Source organism: Neltuma alba, unplaced genomic scaffold, assembly GCF_004799145.2.
Source record: "Neltuma alba isolate B1F8T4 unplaced genomic scaffold, ASM479914v2 tig00011406_pilon, whole genome shotgun sequence".
Taxonomy (NCBI): Eukaryota; Viridiplantae; Streptophyta; class Magnoliopsida; order Fabales; family Fabaceae; genus Neltuma; species Neltuma alba.
The window spans coordinates 205,834-221,738 of NW_021636093.1; the positions used below are offsets into that span (position 1 = coordinate 205,834).

Genomic DNA, 15,905 nt, shown 5'->3' on the forward strand with positions numbered 1-15,905 from the left:
TTTTGTCGGCAAAATAAAATAATGTTTAACTTTTACCTATATTTAGTGCTCCGTTCCATTTATAAATTACTTTTAAGAAAAAAATTGTTCCTAAATATAAGTCTTTTGTAGAGTAATTAATATGTTTTTACTAATTTTATCCCTATTGACTTAATAAATAGGTGAGAAAAAATACAAAATATACTTTTAATTTTTTTTAATAAGGACAAACATAAAAAAATTATAAATTTAATGATTTTTTAGTTAAATGACTTATAAATTAACAACAGAGCCCTACACCACTTGTCCCGTCCGTGAACTAATGAAAAACCAGTGACCATTCAGTATGGATGGACCCCCCCCCCCCCAAAAGTAAAAGCATAACGTTAAAGTAGGCTCTATAATAATTTTAAAAATGGAAAATCATCTTTCTATGCTTAATTGAACTGTGAAATGAGGAATACGGCATGTAACTGGATTCCAAGAAACGGCCTAGCCAAACATTTTGAACACCATTGGTCAATTTTTTTTACGGAAAAAAATTTGGAAAATAGCTAAATCTCTTACTGCCCAACTGATTATGTTATTAAAAAAAATCCAGCTCACGATAAGATTTAGATCGCATACCCTGTTTTTTAATGCAATGCTCAAGTGTAACTTGTTAAAAAAATAAATCTATCCTAACTAAAATGAAAACTATAAATGTTATAAAAATATAATAAAAATGTTATTTTTACAACTACACTTGAATACTGTACAATCTAATAAGGTGTTGCATAGGATTCATACGATGCTACTATTTCTGGTTGTTAATATAAGATCTTATTTTATTTTTATTTTGATTTTAAATATAAAATCCTGATCCACTTTATCTCTCATATTTATTTATTTTTTTGTAAGATAGTTTTTCTAATAATCGTAGTTCTGGCTAATAAACTTGATAAGTAAGGGTATTTTAGAAAAGACAACATCTATTTATTTCAAATAACTAATTAAATTTATTTTTTTAATCAACTCAAATTCGTAACAAGTTCTTATATTTATGACTAATATTTCTTTGCCGATGCGTTATTTGGTACCTCGAAGTCATTTCCTTCTACCTTTTCTTTTACCCGTTTGTCTACTTTTGGAATTGGGAGTCATGGTTATATATGTACCTTTTTTTTTTTTTGGGTGAGGCATGGTTATATATGCATTTGTGTGTGAATGGATGTTCTCGTTTTTGTTTGGTCCGAATTTCATAAATCATAATAACCAATGTAGAATAGTTCTCTTCTACACCAGTTCAATAACCGGTTTAGAAAGTTTTAAACTTCTTACACTGAGACTGAGTGTTTCTATCCCACTTGGAGAATCGATGTTAAAGGCCTTTATAACTGGTGTAAATTAATAAGCCCTTTTGCATTTGCGACTAATATCTAATATATAGGATAAAAAAAGAAATTTATAAAATGTCAAGATTAATTACTTTTTATGTACGACTCACAATCAATTTTAGAATAGGAAGAAGACAAAAAGTAAAAACATCCAAGAAGGAAATAATCATTGGTGTTTTACGTTGTGTGCTGTGTTTGTTAGATAGTATTATATATTATCTAAAATGCGGTTGGAAGGATAATCCACATACTTGTTTTCTATGTAATATCTCTCTGTTTTTCTTTCTTTGCCGCCTGATCTTTCTTCTCATCCCTGGTTCTTCAAGATTTGGTTGGTGAAGGCACACTCTCATTCTGCTATTTCTTTGGTAAGGCTCTGGAATTCTTTGTGCCATTTACTTTTTCTTTGTTGGTAAATCCTTGCCTTCTAATCTAGGATTGGTCTTCCCTTTCTTCCCGTTTATTTATCGATCTAATTTTAACAATCTCAAATTCAAATAGTATAATTTACTCTTACTTTTTTCCCCCCCTTGAATTTGTGCCGAAGCGCATAGGTCGTTTTTTTTCAAAATAAAAAATGGCGTTGGTTTAGACACTTTGCAAGGGTGAGTTTTTAGTTAGCATGATTTTTCTCGATTCAAATTGCTGAAAGAACAACAATCTTAATTTTCTGATTTGTACTGAATGATTGGATAGAGGCAGGGCCTATAATTAATTGGGCCTGACGTGATTCTCCATTATTGAACATTTTTTACGGCTATGAATAAAATATAGTATTATTTGCCCGGTCATCTCCTGAATTTTAATGGCTCCAAAATCGTATATCCATCGCAGAGATCCAGGTCCACATCCTGCGTGTGACCGTGCGAGTACGCGCGCGCGCGCACAGAGGGGCATTGCGAGGGAGCATTAAAGAACATGATATGTTGGCATTTTCATTATTTACCTCAAATTGATACTACTTTCGGTCTTAAATATAAGAACTAGTTGACTAATTTATGTAAATTAAGAAAATAAGTTAGTTATTTATAATAAATAGGTGTTATCTTTTCTAAAATATCCTTACTAATTAAGTTTATTGGTTAGAGCTACCATTATTAGAAGGACTATCTTTAAAAAAATAAATAAATATGAGAGACAAAGTAGATTGGGATCTTCTATTTAGAATCAAAATAAAAATCAAATAAGATTTTATATTAAGGACCAGAGGTAGTGTTAGATATTCTAGTCATAATCTCATCTATAGACTATAGTTTGAAATTAGTATTATTTTCTTTAATCTGCATTTGATAAAATGTCAATTACCTTCAATGCATTTTCTATTTTATCTATAATTTAGTTTCATTTAGCTGGCCATTAAATTTATTTATATATAATTAATTTCGATTGATGTAATTAAATAATAACCTATTAAATAATTTAACTCTCATTGATATCGAATTGGTTTCATTTACCTGCCATAACTAAATAAATCATCGTTAGGTGACTTTTGATAATCAAATGGTATAAATAATTTAACTCTTACTGATATCGAATTGCATCAATATCGTAAACCATAATGTCTGAACTACTCCTTCCATTCTTTATTATAAGAGACATTTGATACTTATAGTATGTTCTTATATATAAGAGACACTTAAAAGTTGTCTCTATTTTTTGTGTGTTAATTTCCTATTTTATCCTTATTTATTGTCTCCAACTCATACTCTCTCTCCCTCCTACTTCTCTTTCATTTAATAATTTAATTGTTTTCTCTCATGCTCTCTTCCTTTATTAATGAGGGTATTTTTGGAAAAAAAATCATACTTTTTACACATTGATTGTTCTTAACTAATTTTAACTGTTTTTTTTATTAATGTAATTTGGGTATTCGTCTCTTATAATAAGGAACGGAGGGAGTATTAAAGTCAAGGATCTCCTTTGATCCATTTTGTCCATCCATTTCAGAGCATTCGCCCTCTCTCTACAGAGAATCATCAATGTTTGAAAATTCCAATTGATTATTGTAACAATACTTATTTATTTATACAAAATGTGATGTTCATTTTATCCCTTTTTTTGTTAATTTTTACAATACAGTATTGACTACCGTTGATTATTTTACATTACTTAATTTATCTCTTTCGAGAAGTTGTGAAATTTGCAAAGTTTATTTATTTAACCTTTCAATTTTAAAATTGAAACTCGATTTTTTATGCCAAAGGAGGGTTTTGATGGACAAAAATCATGTAATAACTAAATTGTAGAATAGTATTAACAATGCATCGTTAACGATCTAACGTATTGCATATACCCCAATAATGATAAATATTCTTGACCAAGAGAAATTTAAAATAAATTTTTTTTGACACTTGATGAGTATATATTTTAATTTTTTTCAAGTCAAAATGTATTCTGTAGGAGTATAACACTACTGGTCAAAAATCTTCAAAAATTTATCGTAAATTTTGATACAACTAAAGCAATATGCCAGGATCCAACAAATTAACTTTAATTTACTCATGTGATGCGAAGTTATATACGGCGCATTTAAGAAATAAAATGAGAGCCAGATTATTTAGATTTTATTATAAAATTTAAGTCGGTTAAAAAGACTTTCACATATTATTTATCACTTGTTTAAATCTGTTTATTATATTATTATTACATGTACTTCTAAATGGTTAGAAATAATTAAATTTGTAGAGGCACGCATCTTTGAGTTCACATTGACGACGGCAGTAAGAATAATAGTATATTTGGCAATTGTAATGATACAGAAATTTGAAAATTTTTAAGATCTATAATACTAATTAATTGATCAAGTAAATTTTAAAAAAAAGGGTATGGTTTAAATTTTATAACAACGGGTATAGTTGAAAGTAAGCCCATCTTGAAATAAAGAAAAGAAAAACTCATAAAAAAACAGAGATAAGAAAAATAATAATTGTAATAATCTTGATAATGTAATTATAAGTTAATTAATTCTTTTGTTATTTACTGTGGTCTATTGATGAAGAAAAGTCGGGGGCTAGGTGGCAGTGGAGGTTGTTGAGCATGCATTTACTTCAAATCTTGGGTTTGCGAAAGAGGGGAATTTTATCTTTTTTTTTTTTAAATTAAATTACAAAACTGCCCTTAAAAAAATCTCAAGATTCAAGTTTAAATGAGATTTTATTTTCCTGCTACTCCCTATCAGAGTATCGCGTGGGGCAAAAAATGAAAATGGAGGTAGAGCTCCTAGAAGGAAAACCTAGAACACCTAACCCCATCTCGTGATTCCATCGCTTCTCTCACCATCCTCCCCTGCCCGTGTGTTCATTGGCGACTTGTGTGCTGTGGGTGTGCTAGTAATGTCGATGTCGGCATTTCTTCCTTCAAGCTCTGCCATTCTATCTTCTTCTTTGCTCTGATTGGTGCCTCCGTAGCTTGGAAAAGATTAAGCTCTATTCTTTTTTTTTTTAATCTTCCTTCATAGTCGCTGCTACCAGGGATTTATGTAAGCTAAAATCTTTTATTTATTTTGCTTGAGTAACAGTGTATTTGAGAGGAGTTTCATTATTCGTCTCCCCCGTTTTGTTGTAGTGGGGAGGGTGTTGCAATGAGTTTTGATAAATTTTGGGTTTTATGGATTATATAATGTTTATTTGAATATGGATGCTGAAACATATATACTTCTGTTCATATAGTAGAAATGATTCACGGCTGCCGACTTGTAGATTACATTTGGTTGTTGAGTCAAGTTGAATGCCTATAAGGTGTTTGACGAAATGTGTGAATAAAGAATGAGGGAGATTTTGTTTGGTTTAGACTTGAGGGACTGAAGTATGTGGATATGTTTATATTAATATTTTGATGATTTCAAAAGAAGAACTATGGAATCTAATTACTTGTCATGTTAATAACGTTGAGAAATTAACTTGTGTAGCTTTGTGTTGTATTTAGGATGTTTGTAGTAGCTTGGCTAGTAAGTAGAACATGATAATGAAGGTAACCCGTTATTTGGATGCTCAAGGGCTATATGGTTGTTGATTTTTATAGCATGATATTTATTATGTGAGTTCAGCTAAGATGTGCTTGGAATAGCTGTCCAATCTTGTGGAAGAATTTAACTAAACTGAGATTAATGGATATTTATAAATTGACTGATGGAATGATGTAACAAAGGAGTTGGATTATTGTGCAGTATTATTGAGTTGAATTAGAAAATGTTTTTGAAGATATAATATCCATATATGAAACTCTACAGAAATTTAAATGAAATCCCTTGAATGTTGGCATTGAGTGAAACATTTATATACATAAGCTCACATCTTTTTAATTTATTGAGACTTACTGGAGAAGAAGAATTAAGTAAAATTTCATTGAATAAATTGTTATTAAAAATTCTTTTGTTTCTGTGACACCAAGAGATTTAGGAGTAAGCACATTGCAGACTTTTATAAACGAAAATAAGTAGTATGATTAAGATAAGTAGTTGTTTAATGAATAGCGCTTCATGATAATTTTTATAAATAATATGCTTTTTTAATGTTATATTTGTTTATCTTATCAATGTTTTTGTTTTAAATATTATTTGATTGAAAACAGGTTTGTTGGAACTATAACATTTGCTTATTGATATTTGAATGCCTGGACGAAATAATGATTTTGAGCAATGATTTATATATTTTGAAAATGTCCATGTATGAACTTATATTGTTTGAGAAGAATCCTTCTTTAGTAACTAACGGAATTTGAAAGAAAGTTTTGAAAATGTTATTTGAAAACTTTCATGCTGGGATTATTTGTTATAACATATTCTTTCTTTATAAGATTTCATTACGGGATACAGATATCTTTCATTTAATGGTATATTGATCTCATGCATGCTTGAAAATGTTTTTTTTCCTTTGAGGACTGAATACCAACACTAGTTGCTAACAGTAGTATTGTTAGCTCTTGGTGCACCATGGTTAATATCGAACTCGCTTGTTATTCGTGGTTTTAGCAGCGCTTGTTATTCATGCACATTGTTTTTACGCTTGTCTCGTGGCTCTAGCTGCACTCGTCATTTGTGGCTTTAGTTGTACTTGTCATTCATGCTTGAATTCGTGGCTTTAGCCACGCTTGTTGGTTACTTACCCTCATGCATTATGTATCCATGCTTGTTACTCATTCTATTGAAGTCCTCAACTGAAAAGAGTTTTTGACACTATTTCGTGATTTGAATTTATAAATAAAGTTTTTTTTGTGTTGGGTTTAAGTTGCATATCAAAACCTCTTTATATATTTTCTTTTATGTTTTCATGGCTCATTAAGAATTTAAAAGCAATGGTAAATTATTTATTTTACATGATTATATTGCATCATTTATTCTTTTAGCACTTCCTTTACCTTATTTTTATTAATGGGAACTATTTTGTCTCTGTACCTCCAATTGAACAGCAAAGATGATCATTATTAATCAAAGCTTGTTGATACGTTTCAGAATATCTTTTAATGATGTAAATCTAAGTTTACATTTTAGTATTTATTTTTGCAGTTCAGATGCTCCATGTAATTTATAGGCAGGATCCCTACTTCCTTTTGATACATTGGGATAAATGTATATGTATATTGTGGTTATGGAACGAAGCTCTATTTTGCTGCTCGACTAATGGGCTGTTTTAGAATTTTCACAAAAAAAAGAAGAAGAAGAGAGATTACAAGGAAAGCTCTTCCAAAATCTCTACCCTAAAAAAAAGAAAAAACTTACTATTGTGACAATAAGAAATAAATCTATATATGAACTAGAAATAATGGATGAACCCTTAAGATTTTAGTAATTATTATGTCAAGCATTTGTTTGTATGTCTTAAATGCTTTAAGAATGTGAGTTCTCATATTCCCTGCCGGTCACCCTTAATCTTCAGGGCGTGACAATATAGATATGTATAATTTAAAATGCAGATCTGGCGAGAGGGATGATCTACATCAACTCATTTGTTATCTATATAATGCTTCTTTATTTTCCTTTCTTCTCCACCTAATCTTTGATCTCTCCACTCATCTTTATTTCTTCAAGATTTGGTTGGTGAAATCACATACAATCTCATTTTTCTGCTATTTCTTCAGTAAGGCTCCGGTTCTTTGTGTCATTTACTTTTTTTTTTTTGGCTAGATCCCTTCCTTTTTCATCTTGCCATTATTATTGTTTCTGTTCTTTATTTTAATCCCAAATCTGTAGCTGCTTGCCTCGTTATACCTCCTCTCTTCAAAAACTTTCGACCTGAGTCTATTCCGATTCCTCACGCTAATCAATACTCAATCTCTTTTTATATCTCTTTTCGTATTTATTGAGCCAAAAAGCAAGTCTGTCTTTCGCTTTTGCTCATTCTTCAAACGCTTTTTTGCTGACGGGTTGTTGAAGTTGAAACTTCCTTGAATTTTCGTTTGGGAAGAAAGATCAAGGAGGATGTATGGTCTACTTGGTTACTATATAATGCCTCTTTGTTTTGCTCTCTTCTCCACGCTCACCTCTGCTTCTTCAAGATTTGGTCTGGGTGAAGTTACAGTCTCATTTTCCTATTTCTTTCATTTAGTAAGCCTCTGCTTCTTTGACATCATTAACCTCTTCAAGTTTTTTCCTCCTCTTGGGTGTCCTTGTTTTATGTTCTTTTCGGGGTTCGTGTTTGGTCTGGTCTTCCATAACTAAATCACGTCATTTAAATTAAATTTGGGAAGGGTTTGAATTTAGAAGTCATTTGAAAAAATATAGGCTTTGAAAAATATGTTAAATTCGTTTACATTTCTCTTGTGGCTTTGGTCACGAGTTTGACTGCCTTAATGAAATTATATATGTACGACAGGAAAAGAAGTAAGAGCTTTCTTGTTCCTAATTTATATTTCCGAGTCACTGTTTGGATAAATATTCATTTACAAGGAAAATATAGTTGTCTTCAGATATAGGTTACCGTTTGTGGATGCTAGAAAAATGAAAATCAATCATTTGCACGTACAGTTTGGCTTAAACCAACAATCTTGAACGCATAATTTTTGATATTATGTGTGTATTAGCGTTCCCAATAATTATGTTATTTAACTTTTTTATGGAAGTCATGTATATACATTCTTGATGGGCATCTTGTTTGGTATGCCTCGACTTCCATAACTGTAACTTGCATATATGTATATGTATATCTAATTTACACCATTTGAATTTAATTCGCAAGAGACAATGAGTTCGTCGGTTGACACCCAAGGAAGGGATTTAAAGCTGAAGAAACTACAAAGCGCTGTCAGGAGAGGAAAGTGGCCAGAAGTATTTGAAACGTGCCTGCAAGACAGGCAGCTTTTCAAGGAGGACATACCGGGGACAAAAGGCACAGTGTTACATATAGCTGTGTCTAATAGGCAAGAGAAGGAGGTAGCAAAAATAGTTGATTTCTTAGTTGACCAAGGGCTAATGGATATTCTTGAGGCAAAGAATAATAGAGGGAACACACCTCTACACCTAGCAGCAATAATGGGGAATGTTGAAATGTGTGAGAAGATAATAATGGGGTATGTTAAAATGTGTAAGAAGATTAGCCCAGAAAAACCCTCCTTAATTGCTGAAGGCAACACCGAAGGTGAGACACCACTTTTCCTAGCGGCTCTCTATGGCAGGAAAGAAGCTTTTCTTTGGCTTCACTACTATCTTTATGGGGATAGCTCTCAAGTTTCTTCCAGCCGCCATGCCCCCTATAAAAGGAAAGATGACGATACCATTCTTCACTGTGCAATAGAGCAAGGGCATATTGGTAAATAGAAACAATTATTCATTATTTAATATATGCCCATGTTTTAATCATGTATTATTCATTAAGTGCATTTGGTTTGCTTTGATTTTAATTTACAGATTTGGCAATTGAAATAATTCACCTTTATAAAGATCATCTGAAAGAGATGACGAAGCGCAACAAGGAAGGGTTGTCTCCACTTCATCTCCTAGCAGCACAACGTTCAGCTTTCAAAAGTACTGCCCTCCTGGAACGATCAAACCTTGTTCGTCCAATTTATTGTAAGTTCTCTTGTCTGTGAAGGGAATGTAATGTGTATGTGATATAAAAGCACAGTCCTTGTTGAGATGGTTCGGACACATATAAAGAAGACCATTGAATGTGTTCGTGAGGAGAGTAAATTATCAAGTAGGATGGAGTCCTAAAAGGGTAAAAGAAGGCCAAAGAGAACGCTTAATAAAATTATTAAGTGAGACTTTTTGATTAATAATTTAACAAAAAATCTGTTTGTTGATACAATATAATGACATCGTGTGATTTATATAGCTAACACCAGCTAAAAAGGATGAGGCCCATCATTTGTTGTTGTTATATTAAGGGCCAAGCAAAATTTCTAGAATGTGTCTCATCATAAAGACGATGCAGCGAATTATACTTTATATATCTAAATAATAAAATACGTGTGACTTGTTTGTTTGGTACTTGGAAGGGATTGTGGGAGCTAAGAAGAAGAACCAGGCCACGACGAAGGAAGAACTGGAGCGTGATCGCCAACCGTGTGTGAAGGTCATCTATGATACATTGAAGGAGTATGTTACAGGTAAGTAATATTTACAAGCTTTGTCATTCATAAGTGCAATATATATGGAGAATTGAATGATGGGTACTCGTGAGGCTTTTGTATTGGATTAATATTCTCTTACACCGACAGAGGAGAGAGTTTTAAATGAAAATCATAAGACATGTATTAAATGAAAATCATGTATTATTCCTGTCCTTATTATAAGCCACTTGTAACTCATTCTCACGTGCTAAAGAATGCATTAAATTCATAAAGTTTTTCAAATTTACCCTTATTAAATTTTTCCCCCTCCTTCTCTGTATTTACAAATCATTCCCGCTTCTCTCTCATTTCTCTTTCTTTCCAATGAGAATTAAATGAAGATAGCATTAAAAAACAATCATTAAATACACTAAAGTGACTTATAATAAGATCTGGAGTGGTATATATGAGCACAAGAACATGGGACGCACACTACTATTTCCGGTGAAAATTCAAGCCAAATCATTAGGAAGAAAAAGTTTGTGAATTTCATCCTTATGCATGATTCTCCTTTATTATTTTCTAAAACAGGTACCCCATGTCATTTACATGCATGCATGTTTGTGTGATTTACTTTTTTTTTTTTTAAATCTTACTTCCCAATCGATTACTCGACTACACACAACAATTAATTAGAACAGATTTTTTCTTGTAAATATACCTGGAGTACAAATAAAACCGGAAAGAGGGAAGTACAAGTGGGTCTCCCCTTACACGTGAGACCCATCAAAACACATTCTTCATTCTCTTTTTACACGTTTGGTTTTAATTATTTGCGGGAAAAAGTCTAAAATGAACGTATCTTATTTTAAGTATATATAATTATAAATTGCTTTTGAATAATGAATTTTCTTAAAACATTTTGTCTATGCTGACCTACATATGGGTCCTGAATAGTCCTAGGGAGATGGCTCCAGCAGATATGGTCGCCTCAGATAATATCGAGAAGAGCCTCTGATCCGGAGCATATAATTTCCGTGCAGACAGAAGAGGAGGACGGTAAAAAGATTCATGAAAGTTCCAAGAGGAACATATTTTATTTTAATTATATATGTTTATAAATTGCTTTTTTAAATAATAAATTTCTTAAAACAACAATTTTGTCCCTGACAGATTTTCATATAGTTAAGACACTGACAGATTTTCTGACTTCATTAATATTTGCAGAAAATGAAGAAAACATTTCGGTCGTCCTTAAACATTCGTGGCAGCTGTTCCTCCGGCTGATCCTGATTTTACCATCCTCACTTGTGGCAGGTATGTCATGCGTGTGTGTATATATATAGGCGCGTGCACCCATACAGAGAGACACGCTGATGTAATTTGCAGGAATGGAATATCATAGAAATTCTTATTCAAATTATCCAAAATTCTGGATCCTAATATTAACATTATATATATAGGTATAATTTTTAATTTTAATATTAATATATATTATATATAGTATATAATTATATATAATTAATATTTATTAATTTATTGTGTCATCTATCCTAAATCTAATATTAAAGTTTCGGTGCCAAGTGGAGGCATAAGTATCTATAACTCATTATATATGACCACTGTGCACCATCTAGCTAGATCTAATCTGGATGATCCTAAATAATCGTTATTTTTTATTTTTATTCTTGAGAAAAATTATTTGATTGTGCATAGAATATGAAATAAAAATAATTTCTTTTTCAAAAAATAATTTTTAATTTAAATAAAATTTTAAATCTAACAATTAAAATTGTATTTAAACTATACAAACCACAATGATACTCATCATTAGAACTAGTTTTGGTACTTATCACAGTAATGAGCACATAATGCTAATCAAATCTAAACCATTCAAATTTAATATGGATGGTCGAGATTTAATTTTTTCTTATTTTCTTAAAAACCTTTTTCCTTTAAAAGGCACACACTCCAAAATAAATATAATTTCTTAAATGTATGGTTCCTAAAAATAATTTTTTTATTTAAAAATTATTAGTTAAAAATTTTAAATTTAGGCTATTAAAACTATATCTGAATGATATAGATTTCATTGCAACAATAATGACCATGACAGTCCTCATTACTATAATGAGCACCGAAACTGGTTTCGGTCTCATCATTACGATGAGCATTGAACCCGAAACTGTTTCCATAAATTGTATTGATTAATGACTATCTCTGAATAACTTGCGCGCTATATTTATCTATCTATATATCTGCTGCATATTCCTAGCATTGGCACACCCCTCGCTCTCTATATATACATATATATGTTCCCACTCAAAATTTTTTGATGCGGCGTACATATGTTGAATTTCATAAGAATCGTAATAATAGTAACATGGCCCCCATAAGTTACGAATGTGAACCCACTCAAATTAGTTGAATACGCACACAGATTTTTATTTAATATTCTAATATCAACTAGCTAATTAAATTTTTAAGTGCTATGTCATTTACACTTTTCTTTTTTATTACTTGGCTCTTTTTCTTGTTTTTCCATGCCTTATATGACTACAGACAACATTTAACGCTTCTCTGTAGATAAACTTTGAGTATAAACAAAAAGGGAGAGAGGAATAGTGGGTGTCTCATCTAACATGTGAGATCTACCAAAGTACTAGTATATTTTTCTCTCCGTCTCTTGACATGTTTGGTTGAAAGTTAGATCTAAATCTGGAAAGAAACCGTTTTGGGAATAAAAAGTCTCTCAATTGAAAATATTTCATTTTAATTATAATATAATTATAAATAGCTTTTTCAAAAATATTTTTTTTTTTTAGAACACTTTGTCCCTGCTGACCCACCGGTCCTTGATATTCCTAGGAATATGGCTGCATCGGATACAAAAAATGAAGGAGAAGCACACATGGTCGCTTCAAATAATGAATGAACTTCTTCAACTTGCTTCTGAGGAAGATATGTCGCAAATAATATCAAGAACCCCGTCTCAACAGCTTTCACTGCAAACAAAAGAGAATAAGGGTAAAAACACATTTCTTGAAAATTCCAACATGTTAAAGCATTATGAATGTCCTTTTCATGTGCAGAAGTTAGCATTTTAAGAATCATAAATCATTATTCACCTACAATGACCGTCACAAAAAAAATTTTACGACTGATTTATGATGCATTTGTGAATTTTCTATCACCAAATTAAAGATAAAATATCGAGTAAATAATAATGGTCTAACCTTATAAGGTTAGAACAATCTCGCATGCAGTTATCTTGGATGTTTATTTACGAATGTGCTGTGACGCTACGGGTTCAACACTAACTCAGCTAATATTCTTCCTTTCATTCCACTCTCATCCATAATATATACCTATACACACACACACACACACACACACACACACACACACACACACACACTCATTGTAATTCTTTTATACTCATTTTTCCTAAATATATACTCTTGCCATGGTATATGAGCATATTTTTCTACCAAAAAATAGCCTGCAATCATAAACTAATTTTGTGATTGGGACTATGAATGGCATTGGTGGATAGGGTCCATGTCAATGGCAACACCAGTGTTTGGCACAATAACAATTGAGACACCCCTAATGATTGCTGCCAAGAATGGTGTGGAAGAAATGGTGAAGGAAATTCTGAAATTATTTCCCCTGAGGATTGAAGATATGAATGATGACGGAAAAAATATAGTTCTACTGGCGATAGAATACAGGCAAACAAACGTATACAGCTTTTTACGTGAACAGAAATGGCCAAATGAGAATTTGTTTTGGCAAGTAGATAAAGACGGAAACAATGTATTGCATTTGGCAGCGAGGCTTGGAGTGGACCCTGATTGGCTCAATCCTGGGGAGGCACTCTCCATGTCAACGGAAATCAAATGGTTTGAGGTATGTATCCATGTAATTTGTACTACAGTCCACATGGGAATTGAAATTTTTATCAAGAAATTCTTAATTATTAATGAATAAATTAAAGCATGTCATTATTTAAAGTAGGTGGATCTATATATGGTGATGCAGTATATGAAGCATTCAGTACCCCATGGTTTGCTGGAAAGATACAATAGGGAAATGAAGACACCGAATGACATTTTCAAAGAGAGTCATAAGGAGCTTATGAAAACCGAGGGAGAGTGGGTGGCTAAAACCTCACAAGCATGTTCTGTGGTGTCGACCCTAGTTATGTCTGTGGCCTTTGCCGCTCGTGACACTGTGCCAGGCGGTTATGATAGCACTGGCCATGCAATCCTTAGAAACAAGCCACCAGCATTTAAATATTTTTCAGCCTTCTCAGTTACGGCCCTGTCCTTCTCCCTGGTGTCTACCATTTGCTTCTTGTCAACCGTAGTTGCTTCTCCTTCCCAATCTGTGCACTCTTGGAAACATGTTCCTATCAAACTTTACTTTGGCATGTGCTCCATGTTTGCCTCCATTGTTTCTTTATGGATCTCTTTCTGTGGTGGCTATTTCTTCACGCTGGATGATGACAGTCAAAAGTTGTCCCATGCTCTTGAACTTTATTTTGTGACGTCATTGCTGATCATCATTTTGGTTGTTAGCCAGATCCCCACATTCATTGGTCCCCCATTAATGTCTAGCACTCGCGCGGTTCCTCTCCCAAGACTCAAGGCCACTTCTCCCATTGAGTACCGAAATTAAGTGCATTTCTTGTATTATTCCTTCATCACTTTTGTGTGTGATTTCATGTTTTTATTTCTTTTCCGTTTGGAATAATATGTGTAAGCAGACCCTTGCTCCATCATACTGTTGTTTGAGTTTTATAATTATTATTCTGTTTCAACCTCGCTTATGTAACTTCACCATTCATGGCTACTCCTCAACTCTACATGCGCATCACAAAGATATCAAATCATTATAAATATTAATTATACATTTAAACAAAATTGATATTTTAAATCCACATGTGATTGTCTATACATAGAACATGTGTATAAGGATGCCATGTCTACTTCTTAAACAAAATATGTATGCTAATCACCAATATCATATAGGTATAATTAAATTCCATATACACACAGTACAATGAGAGTTTCGACTAATTAATTGGATTAACTAAATCATCTATGTGATCAAATTATGATTGCTCATTGATTATAGTTGATATTTTAAAATCAATATGTGATTATTTATGCATGCACTATAGAAGAAATACTGTGACTACTCCTCATCAACTCTCCACGCTAATCACAATTGTCAACTATATGTGTTTAAATTTCATATATGCACAACATAATAGAGAACTTAACCAATTAATTTAATCAACATAAGTGACTAAATAACTAAAATTAAATTCTTCCACTATTTTATGCACCCAAAATTGTTTAAAAATCAAATTCAGCATATTCTAACTCAAATATAATTTTGAAAAATTCAAACAAATATATAATTGCCTCAAACAAAATATTTAAACAATTAAATAATGGGCAAAAGGATTTTGCGAAATTTTCCAATATGTTAAAACAGCCAAATTGATTTCTGTTATACTTAAACAATTTAAATGGCACATAAAATAGACTGTGTTAAACAGTTGCTATTTATTTAGCATAACAAAATACTGTAAATTAAAGCAATATGGCTCTCAGCTGCAAATAACCAAATATGAGCCCAAATAAAATTTCTCAAGGAATGAACTGAACAAACTAAACAAAGGTCCAAAAGGGCAATGTCCACTTCACTGTGCCCCCCTTTCTTTAATACAAAAACTCCAGAAACTGAAAGGGCGGTTCTGGGAAAAACATGAAAATCCCAGAAAAGCAGGGGACCAAGTTCCAATTTCCAGCAATTAAAATAATTTCGGTGGCAAAAACATTTTCTGAAATTAAACCAAGATGGGCCCAATCTGGAACATTAAAATGAAAAAAAAATCAGCAAAGAAATTGGTAGAGCCCAATGTTAACGAAACCAGAATTTAATAAATTAATTTGATCTGGAAGCTCAAATGAACGTGGTCCAGTTCGCGGGAAACAAAAACAGGAAACAATTTGAATTTTCACAAGCCCAAAGATTTAGGTCCAATTGGAA

General features: G+C 32.1%; 1 protein-coding gene across 1 annotated transcript; it reads left to right on the top strand.

Annotated features, from left to right (window-relative positions):
- The first annotated feature begins 9,423 nt into the window (after positions 1-9,423).
- Positions 9,424-14,522, top strand: LOC114712979 (ankyrin repeat-containing protein ITN1-like). Its single transcript, XM_028897547.1, has 5 exons — positions 9,424-9,472; positions 9,786-9,896; positions 11,067-11,156; positions 13,396-13,751; positions 13,884-14,522. The coding sequence occupies exons 1-5, from the start codon at positions 9,424-9,426 to the stop codon at positions 14,520-14,522; spliced, it is 1,245 nt and encodes a 414-aa protein (XP_028753380.1).
- Positions 14,523-15,905: the final 1,383 nt, after the last annotated feature.

What these genes read in the sequence shown, in the direction of transcription:
- LOC114712979 (XM_028897547.1), top strand. Translation starts at nt 9,424, where the DNA reads ATGGTTCGGACACATATAAAGAAGACCATTGAATGTGTTCGTGAGGAG. An exon ending in ATTGAAGGAGTATGTTACAG is followed by an intron (nt 9,897 to 11,066) that starts GTAAGTAATATT and finishes TAATATTTGCAG; the next exon opens with AAAATGAAGAAAACATTTCG. An exon ending in CGGAAATCAAATGGTTTGAG is followed by an intron (nt 13,752 to 13,883) that starts GTATGTATCCAT and finishes ATGGTGATGCAG; the next exon opens with TATATGAAGCATTCAGTACC.